The 10,930-nt window shown below is 41.4% G+C and overlaps 1 protein-coding gene across 7 annotated transcripts in view; it reads left to right on the top strand.

Moving 5' to 3' along the window:
- Positions 1–82: 82 nt before the first annotated feature.
- Positions 83–10,930, top strand: part of HELQ (helicase, POLQ like) — a 51,353-nt gene continuing 40,505 nt past the window's right edge. For 5 of the 7 annotated variants that reach the window (XM_030819079.1, XM_030819078.1, XM_012499577.1 and 2 more), the window contains exons 1-5: positions 83–569; positions 2,027–2,741; positions 6,924–7,102; positions 8,858–9,058; positions 9,804–9,876. In XM_030819079.1, the coding sequence (XP_030674939.1) occupies positions 273–569; positions 2,027–2,741; positions 6,924–7,102; positions 8,858–9,058; positions 9,804–9,876 (1,465 nt within the window). In that variant the 5' untranslated portion in view covers positions 83–272. The remainder of the gene's footprint in view (positions 570–2,026; positions 2,742–6,923; positions 7,103–8,857; positions 9,059–9,803; positions 9,877–10,930) is intronic. The other 2 variants (XM_030819080.1, XM_012499575.2) reach the window with 1 other exon arrangement.

The raw sequence follows: 10,930 nt of genomic DNA, 5'->3' as shown, positions 1-10,930 counted from the left end.
GAGGACCCGCGAGAATAGGTGAGGTTTTTTTAATACGCATGCGCAGCACCTTTCTGCTTGTGCCCTCGCTACGCGACAGGTCACGTGAGGCTTATGATTGGACAAGGTAGAAGTTTATGCTTGCTTCCGGTCCGCGAGCTCCGAGAGCTAACTTGGGGTCTTCACCCAAGGTAGATGTAGAAGCGGGCGCCGGCCTCCCACTCTCCCTTCCATATGGGCTTAGCGTTTGGGTCACTGAGAACGACGTCTGAATAGGGTCCTGGGTCCTTGCCATGGATGAAGGTGGTTCCCGCATCCGCCGGCGGGTGTCTCTCCCCAAAAGGAACCGTCCAAGCCTGGGGTGTATTTTTGGTGCTCCCACCGCGGCCGAGCTCGAGCCCGGAGATGAGGGGAAAGAGGAGGAGGAAATGGTGGCTGAGAACAGGAGGCGGAAAACCGCGGGCGTACTGCCGGTCGAGGTACAGCCCCTTCTACTCTCAGATTCCCCCGAATGTCTCGTCCTTGGAGGTGGTGATACAAACCTGGACCTCCTACGTCGCATGCCCACTGACAGAGGGGTGGGAGACCAGGTACGGAGGACTTGGAACTTGAAACTGCAAACTTTTGGCATCCTTCCCAGATGCAAAGAGTTGACCAGTTTTATCGCCTTCGTTTACTTCTCTCGTCTTCGTTACCACTGTTAATCGGCACTTAGGAGGTATTGATTGCCTTGTTATTTACATTTCTGTATAAATATGAAATGTAAACCCCGAGACATAAAAGTTGTACACGCAGCGGATAAGTGGCATGACTGAGACACAAATCTAGGCTTCCAGATAACTGCAGCTCCTACTGTACAAATAAAATCTGCTGTTTATTGAAGACCCGTTATGTTAAGCTAGTTACATTATCTAGATTTTACGACAGTAATCAGGCCCTGAAAAGTTGAGATACTACACTTCTTGCTCCAAATCCTGTTGTCTTAATCACTTTACTATGTTGCTGCCTCCAGGTTTGTGTCTCTTCTGTGTAGCAGACCACTCCTAGTCAGTATTAAGTTTCTCAGTCTCAAGTCCAAATTCCTAGGAACTCCTTGGAGTGTCTAGTGGTACAACCATGTTTCTGTTACAGGCCAGTCTCTGTAGATTGTAGTCTGGGAGGGAAGCGCTGCAGTTATCAGAAACTTCGAATGCGCTGACGTTTCAGTAGACGTCTACCAGTCTTCCTGCTGTTTTAGTACAGCTTTAAGAATTACAGTCTGGCCGAGTGCGGTGGCTCATGCCTGTAATCCCAGTGCTTTAGGAGGCAGAGATGGGAAGATCACTTAAGCCCAGAAGTTCGCGTTCAAAACCAGCCTAGGCAACAGAGACCCAGTCTCTACAAAAAAAAAAAAAAAACAGTTTTGTTTTTTTTTTAATTACCCGGGTGTGGTGGCTGGCACCTGTAGTCCTAGCTACTTGGGAGGCTGAGGCAGGAGGATCGCTTGAGCCCAGGATGTCAAGGCTGCAGTGAGCTGTGATCGTGCAGTGGCTGGAGCCACTGTGCTCCAGCCTGGGTGACAGAGCCAGACCCTGTCTCAAAAATTAGAATCTCAGTATCATCGTAGCACTCCTAAACCTGCTGTTTAGGCAAGTAATTTAACCTCTTTGGGCCTCCATTTCTTCCGCTGTAAGATATCTATTTACATATAGGTCTGTGATCCATATGTGACCATATAATTATATACTTGGTACAGCCCTAAGCTGAAGTGTTTTTTTGGTTTTTTTGTTTGTTTGTTTGTTTTGTGTTTTTTGAGAGAGTCCCACTCTGTTGCCCAGGCTGGAGTGCAATGGCGCGATCTCGGCTTACCGCAACCTCCGCTTCCCGGGTTCAAGCAATTCTCCTGCCTCAGCCTCCGAGTAGCTGGGATTACAGGAGCGTGCCACTATGCCCGGCTAATTTTTGTATTTTCTGTAGACACGGGGTTTGACCGTGTTGGCCAGGCTGGTGAAGCTTTTATTCTTAATGAAACTGGAATTGACCATAAGCGTTTTTGTTCTCTTTGCAGCATAATGACAGTGAAGTGGACATGTTTGGTGACTATGATAGCTTTACTGAAAACTCCTTTATAGCTCAAGTTGACGACTTGGAACAAAAATATATGCAACTCCCTGAACATAAGAAACATGCTACAGACTTTGCCACTGAAAATCTTTGCTCGGAAAGTATCAAAAACAAACTCAGCATTACTACCATAGGCAACCTTACTGAATTACAAACTGATAAGCACACAGAGAACCAGAGTGGATATGAAGGTGTCACTATTGAACCTGGAGCTGATCTTTTGTATGATGTACCTTCCTCACAGGCTCTATACTTTGAAAATTTGCAGAACTCTTCAAATGATTTGGGTGATCATTCTATGAAAGAAAGGGATTGGAAGTCATCCTCTCACAACACTGTGAATGAGGAACTGCCCCATAATTGTATAGAGCAACTCCAGCAAAATGATGAGTCCTCTTCCACAGTCAGAACTAGTTCAGATATGAATAGGAGAAAAAGTATTAAAGATCATCTAAAAAGTGCCATGACTGGAAATGCCAAGGCCCAGACACCAATATTTTCTAGAAGTAAACAGCTCAAAGACACTCTCCTATCTGAGGAAATTAATGTTGCTAAGAAAACAATTGAGTCATCATCAAATGACCTTGGTCCTTTTTATTCATTACCCAGCAAAGTGAGAGACCTTTATGCCCAGTTCAAGGGAATTGAAAAATTATATGGTAATGCTTTTTGCTGGAATAAAAATTTTTTTTTCCTATCATTACCATAATATTAGTGCAAGTAAATAGAAGCAAATGCTTTCATGGTCCATACTATTTCTCATTTTGAAAACAAAATATCAGTGGTCTCTCAACCCCTTCCATTCCTACCTATCCTGCTACCACTGAACCTCTTTCCTTCCCTCACAGTCACACTTATCAAACCAGTTATCCTTTCTGTTTCCTTACCTCACATAATTCCTCTAATTCCTCATCTATAAGAAAGGGATAATAAGTTGTTAGCAAGTTAGAGTCTGGTTCAAAGACATGCCAAATTAGATGTTGGTAATGATTTTCAATAATTATATTGGTAGCTTCTAAGTAAGAACTTTAGTAAATTACCCCACTCTAATTCTGGGTTCTGTGCTGTCACTTAAGATCTGATGACTAAGACGTCTAAACACAGTGTTACTTTTAATGTTTACCTTACCTGACTTCTCAATAACTTACCTGATGCTATTGACTACACCCTTCTTGAAATTCTTGTTTCTGGATGTCCTTACAACCACTCCTGTTTTTTGACCCCGATTGTCTAGTAGATCCTCAGCTTTCTTAGCTTGCATTTCCTTGGCTGGCTCTGCCTTCTCTACCAAAACCTAGCTGTTGTAGTATGTCTTTGACACTCACATGTCTTGAGTGAAAGAAGTCAGTATTAGTAATACTGTTGATTAAACCAAACATCTTTCCCCCGACACCAGCAGCCGCAGCCACCTCTCCCCACGGGCACATCCCTGCCACCACCCAGATGCTCTGCCTTGTGCTGCCGCTCCCAAAACTAGACATCTTTAAAGACAGCTGCAATTAAGTTTTAAGTCAGGGATGTCCAATCTTTTGGCTTCCTTGGGCCACATTGGAAAAAGTATTGTCTTGAGCCACAATAAAATACAGTAACACGATAGCTGATGAGCCAAGAAAAAAAATTGCAAAAAAAATTCTCATAATGTTTTAAGAAAGTTTACAAATTTGTGTTGGGCCGCATTCAAAGCCATTCTGGGCCTCTTGAGGGCTGTGGGTTGGACAAGCTTGTTTTAAGTGCAAAGAAGCAATAATGCTAAGAAGGTATCTTGTAATATTTTTCAAAAATCCAGGGTCCTTGCATATATTTCAGATATGTGTCATTTTAGACAAAGAAGGGACAGTTGCTGCCATACTGGAGGGTCAGCCCCATCAACCTTCCACTTCATAAGTTTTCTGGAACTCCTGTTAGGATCCTATGAATGATATGAAAACTTGGGTTCTTACGGAGAAGACAATCAGGTTGGAGAAGCAGAACTACGGGAAACAAAGTCTAATAAAAGACTACAAGAATCTAAATTGTGAGGTTCATGGTTTAAGAGCTAATGGTGTGTATTACCCTGGAAGTAGATGTTAACTTTCTTCCTTCTGTTTTTCACCTAGCACCTTGCTTTTTGTTTAGTCTGCCAGAATGAATATCCTGAGGACAAGGCTCTAACTCATCTTTTTCTTTTTTTTTTTTTTTTTTTTGAGACGGAGTCTCGCTCTGTTGCCCAGGCTGGAGTGCAGTGGCGCATCTCGGCTCACTGCAAGCTCCGCCTCCCGGGTTCGCACCATTCTCCTGCCTCAGACTCCCCAGTAGCTGGGACTACAGGTGCCCGCCACCATGCCTGGCTAATTTTTTTTGTGTATTTTTAGTAGAGACAGGGTTTCACCTGTTAGCCAGGATGGTCTCGATCTCCTGACCTTGTGATCCCACCTGCCTCGGCCTCCCAAAGTGCTGGGATTACAGGTGAGAGCCACTGCATCCGGCCTAACTCATCTTTTTCTTAACTAGCACTGTGCCTGGTACACTCTGGTAGGTTCTCAACTGCTGGGGGTTGTCACTTAAAAATGCAATTTTAGCACTTTGGGCCTAGTTCCTCATCTATAAAAAGGGATAATTTTTTTTTGCAAGTTAGAGTCTGTGTTAAGGACATGCCAAATTAGATGTTGGTAATGATCGTCGGTAATTATATTGGTAGCTTCTAAGTAAGAACTTCAGTAAATAACAACTTTTTAAATCTTTTTACCTCTAAATCTGGCTTAATAACATGACTAGATTAAAGCATAAATACATGTGCTACTTTTTATTAAGCTAAAGCAGTGGTTCTCAAGTGTGGTTCCTGGACTGCAGCATCAACATCACCTGGAAATTTGTTGAAGTGCATGTTCTCAGACACTTCCCCAGACCTACTGCATCAGAACCTCTAGGAGTACGACCTGGCAATCTATGATCATGGCTCACTACAGCATCAACCTCCCAGGCTCAAGCAATCCTCCCACTTAAGCCTCCCAAGTCGTGAGGACTATAGGCATGTGCCACCATACCCAGCTAATTTTTTTATATTTTGTAGAGATAGGGTCTCATTTGGTTGCCTAGGCTGGTCCTGAACTCCTGAGCTTAAGCAGTCCTGCTGTCTCAGCCTCCCAAAGGGTTGGAATTACAGATATGAGCCATTGTACCCGGCTAGTTTTTTTTTTTTTTTTTTGATGTAAAGATTATATTCATAAATATTAGTTATTTTGTCATGTTATACTTAAAAATCTGAATTGGATAAAATGTGGCTATGGTTAAGTTATACTGTGGCATAAACATCTAATTTGATAACTCGGGTAATACCAATCTGAAGTATTTTTCAATATTTATTCAATATTAAATTTAAGTATTTTCGAAATATTTTTAAAGAAAAAATATTCACAGTCACTTGTAGTGTTTGGGAATCACCCAAAAGCACAATAAGTTAAAGTTACTTGTAACTGTCATTCAGATATAACTTTCTTTTTTTTTTTTTTTTTAATAGAGATGGGCTCATCTTGAAATCCTGGTCTCAAGTGATCCTCCTGCCTTAGGCTCCCAAAGTGCTGGGATTACAGACATGATCCACCACTCCGGGGCAATGATCTGCTTTTTTTTTTTTTTTTTTTTAACTTAACTGTATATTGAACATATATATATCCATCTACTCTTCATTTCAAACTGCAAAGAATCTCATTGGTTGATTGTACAATAATTCATTCGGCCTTTACCCCCACCACCATGGCACTTTGTTACCTACAAACAATGCTGTGTTTTATATGCTTTGGCTTCCGTTCTATAGGTGTAGAATCCCAAAAGTAATACTACCAGATCAAAGGCAATGTGCAGTTCTATTTTTTTATACTAGGTTACTTTCCACAAGGATTCTAGCAGTTTATGTTCTCACAACCATACATGAGAATGGCTGTTTTTCAAACCACATTAGTCAGCTCTGGATTTTGCATGTGTGGGCCTTTTTTTTTTTTATAGTTATTTGTTTTTTATTTTAAAAATTTATTTTGCCAACCCAGTAGAGAACAGCTGAGCATCTTCTCATGTATTTATTGGCCATTTGCCATCTGCTGTGAAATGTCTTAAATTTTTTGCCCATTTTTCTAGTGATAAAACACTGAAGCACATTTTTAAAGACTTTTGATGATTTTTATTGTCAAATTATCCTACAGAGTAATTAATACTAGTTTTCACACAGTATCTTGGATCTGATCTATTTTCATGAATCCCACCTTGCCAAATTGTGGGAATCCTAGATGTGCCAGTTAATAATCCTAGTCTTTTTTGGTTTAAGCAATTTTAACAGTTTAAAATGGTTTGGGACCCATTCGAAGTTAACTACCCATGAGAGCTAGTTAAAGTTTTTATTGGTTTGTGTAAAACCTAATAGATTTGTTTCCCTCCTCCCCCTGCTTCTCTCTGAGGTGGCTTTTGGCTGAATGAGGAAGGGAAGCTTATATAATCTCCTTGCAGAACATAAGAGGAAGACATTAGAATTCACATAGGTCCTTGTACTGTTCCTTTGTTCCTCTGATATCTCAGATGGCACTCCTTGTCCACGAGGCTGCTACCTGCCCTGCTGTAATATTGGACCTAAGTCTGCAGCTGGTGAATAAATGGGCTGGTTGCCCACCTTGCTGCCTAGGCCTGAACTAGGCTCTCACTGGCTGTACTACTTGCACATTTGGGATTTTTGACATGTAACATTGGTTATAATTAAATTTATCCTTATGAGAAGATTGCTCCACAGGAAGGGATTTGATTTTTTTTCTTAAAAAACTTATGAGTTTCAAAGTTTGGAAGGGGAAAATAATACCTTTTTTTGTTTAATTCCACAGAATGGCAACATACTTGTTTAACATTGAATTCTGTGCAAGAAAGAAAAAATTTAATATATTCCTTGCCAACAAGTGGTGGAAAAACCCTCGTGGCTGAGATTTTAATGCTGCAAGAACTGCTTTGCTGTCAGAAAGATGTTTTAATGATTCTTCCATATGTGGCAATTGTCCAAGAAAAGGTCTGTGTGTGTGTGTGTTTGTATGTGTGTATGTTTTAAAACAAATGTTATTTGCTAATACTTTGACGTTAAGATCTGTAAATGTAATAACTTTGTATTGTTGAGAAGTACCTCTTTTTTTTTTTGAGATGGACTCTTGCTCTGTCACCCAGGCTGGAGTACAGTGGCACCATCTTGGCTCACTGCAACCTCCGCCTCCCAGGTTCAAGCGATTCTGCTGCCTCAGCCTCCCGAGTAGCTGGGATTGCAGGCCCATGCCACCATACCCAGCTAATTTTTGTGTTTTTAGTAGAGACGGGGTTTCACCATATTGGCCAGGCTGGTCTCAAACTCCTGATCTCCGGTGATCCACCCGCCTCAGCCTCCCAAAGTGCTGGGATTACAGGCATGAGCCACTGTGCCCGGTGAGAAGTACCTCTTAATGATGGAGAATTAATATTTTTACAATGTATAAAAGCAGTATACACTACCTAAAATCTCTTCAAATACTAATTACCAGTTGTTTAAAGTTTTACTTTTTCTAAACTGGTGGATTAAACATCATCTTAAATGTTCTGTTACTATTTACCCTGCTTTTTCTTTTTTGAGATGTAGTCTCCCTCTGTCGCCCAGGCTGGAGTGCAGTGGCACAATCTCTGCTCACTGTAACCTCCGCCTCTTGGGTTCAAGTGATTCTCCTACTTCAGCCTCCCAAGTAGGCTAGGATTGCAGGTGTGTGCCACCATGCCTGGCTAATTTTTGTATTTTTAGTAGAGATGGGTTTTCATCATGTTGGACAGGCTGTTCTCGAACTTCTGACCTGAAGTGATCCTCCCACCTCAGCCTCCCAAAATGCTGGGTTTACAGGTGTGAGCCACTGCTGTGCCCGGCCTTACCTTGCTTTTTCAAGCAGAAACTATTACTAAAATGAGTTATTCTGATGCTTTTTTTTTTTTGGAGACACAGTCTTGCTCTGTTGCCTAGGCTGGAGTGCAGTGGCGTGATCTCAGCTCACTGCAACCCCCACCTCCCAGACTCAAGTAACTCTCATGCCCCACGACCCCACCCATCAGCCAGAATCACAAGCACACACCAACACGACCGGCTAATTTTTTTATTTTTAGTAGAGATGATGTCTCGCCATGTTGGCCAGGCTGATCTCAAACGCCTGTCCTCAAGTGATCCACCTGCCTGAGCCTCCTAAAATGCTGAGATTACAGGCATGAGCCACCACACCCCTGATGCTTTTTGGCATCAAAGGAGACAGTTGAAATTTATTTTCACATGTATTTTAGAAGTTGCATTTATTTTGCAAAGATCGAGACGTTACAGCATTTGTTGTGTATGTCTTGCCTGTGACCTTGTTCCTGTTGATGGATATTAAACACTACTTTAGCTTTTTTGAACCCCATGAACACCTAATAGAGTGGTTTTTTGGTTTTGTTTATTTTATTTATTTATTTTTGAGTCAGGGTCTTGCTCTGTCACCCAGGCTGGAGTGCAGTGGCATGACCAAGGCTTACTGCAGCCTCAATTCCCTGGGCTCAAGCAGTCCTCCCACCTCAGCTTCCCAAGTAGCTGAGACTACAGGCCTGTGCCACCACAGCCAGCTAATTTTTTATTTTTTGTAGAGATGAGGTCTCACTGTGTTGCCCAGGTTGGTCTCACCCTCCTGGGCTCAAGTGATCTTGCCGCCTCAGCCTCCCAAGGTGCTGGGATTACAGGCATTGTCCACAATGCCTGGCCAATTTTTCTTTATTTTAACTAATATTCTAGATTTCAGGTTTGTCCAGTTTTGGTATAGAACTCGGTTTCTTTGTTGAAGAATATGCTGGAAGCAAAGGAAGATTTCCTCCAACTAAAAGAAGGGAAAAGAAATCACTCTATATTGCCACGATTGAAAAAGGACATAGCTTGGTGAACTCTTTGATTGAAACTGGAAGAATTGACAGTCTGGGTCTGGTTGTTATAGACGAGGTTGGTTAATACTTTTGTAATTTGTCAATATTTTTATTATACTAAATATTTATTATTCTGGTTATTGTGTGGATCTACTTAGTACCTTAGTACCTCTATAAAAATAAATTTATTTGAACATATAGACAATATAGGTGAAGACATTCTATGCTTGATAATCTTAAATTTGGTTTTCCGTCAAGTGTTTCTTGAAGTGTGAACACGTATGTGTGTAGTATACAATTTTATAGGCCGGGCATGGTGGCTCATGCCTGTAATCCTAGCACTTTGGGAGGCCGAGGCAGGTGAATCACTTGATGTTAGGAGTTCAAGACCAGCCTGGCCAACAGGTGAAACCCTGTCTCTACTAAAAATATAAAAATTAGCCGGGCGTGGTGGTGGGCGCCTGTAATCCCAGCCACTCGGGAGGCTGAGGCAGGAGAATCACTTTAACCCAGGAGGTGGAGGTTGCAGTGAGCCAGGATCACGCCATTGCACTCCAGCCTGGGGGTCAAGAGCCAAACTCCGTTTCAAAAAAAAAATTTTTTTAATAGTACTTATGAATCCCAGATTTATAAGGATTTTATACCAAAAGCTCATTAACCTAAATACCAGTGAAATAATATACAGGTATTATAGTTGTTATATTCAAAATACTTAAAAGTTATAAGCAACTCTTTACAAACAAATTTCATACGAATATATGCATGTTTTATATGAGCATTATATGAAGGTTTACTTCTCTGCCCTTCTTAAAATCTCGAAGTTGCACATGATTGGTGAAGGAAGCCGTGGAGCTACACTGGAAATGACCCTAGCAAAAATCCTCTACACTAGCAGTAAGTATTTTTTTTTTTTATTATAATTTAGGTTTTAGGGTACATGTGCACAATGTGCAGGTTTGTTACATATGTATCCATGTGCCATGTTGATTTCCTGTACCCATTAACTTGTCATTTAGCATTAGGTATATCTCCTAATGCTGTCCCTCCCTACTCCCCCCACACCACAACAGTCCCCGGAGTGTGATGTTCCCCTTCCTGTGTCCATGAGTTCTCATTGTTCAATTCCCACCTATGAGTGAGAACATGCGGTGTTTGGTTTTTTGTCCTTGCAATAGTTTACTGAGAATGATGTTTTCCAGTTTCATCCATGTCCCTACAAAGGACACGAACTCATCATTTTTTATGGCTGCATAGTATTCCATGGTGTATATGTGCCACATTTTCTTAATCCAGTCTATCATTGTTGGACATTTGGGTTGGTTCCAAGTCTTTGCTATTGTGAATAGTGCCGCAATAAACATACGTGTGCATGTGTCTTTATAGCAGCATGATTTATAGTCCTTTGGGTATATACCCAGTAATGGGATGGCTGGGTCAAATGGTATTTCTAGTTCTAGATCCCTGAGGAATCGCCACACTGACTTCCACAATGGTTGAACTAGTTTACAGTCCCACCAACAGTGTAAAAGTGTTCCTATTTCTCCACATCCTCTCCAGCACCTGTTGTTTCCTGCTTTTTTAATGATGGCCATTCTAACTGGTGTGAGATGGTATCTCACTGTGGTTTTGATTTGCATTTCTCTGATGGCCAGTGATGATGAGCATTTCTTCATGTGTTTTTTGGCTGCATAAATGTCTTCTTTTGAGAAGTGTCTGTTCGTGTCCTTTGCCCACTTTTTGATGGGGTTGTTTGTTTTTTTCTTGTAAATTTGTTTGAGTTCATTGTAGATTCTGGATATTAGCCCTTTGTCAGATGAGTAGGTTGCAAAAATTTTCTCCCATTCTGTAGGTTGCCTGTTCACTCTGATGGTAGTTTCTTTTGCTGTGCAGAAGCTCTTTAGTTTAATGAGATCCCATTTGTCAATTTTGGCTTTTGTTGCCGTTGCTT

Source organism: Nomascus leucogenys, chromosome 9 (assembly GCF_006542625.1).
Source record: "Nomascus leucogenys isolate Asia chromosome 9, Asia_NLE_v1, whole genome shotgun sequence".
In the NCBI taxonomy this organism is placed as follows: Eukaryota; Metazoa; Chordata; class Mammalia; order Primates; family Hylobatidae; genus Nomascus; species Nomascus leucogenys.
Note: the sequence above shows the minus strand (reverse complement) of the source record. Positions and strands in the feature narration are given on the sequence as shown.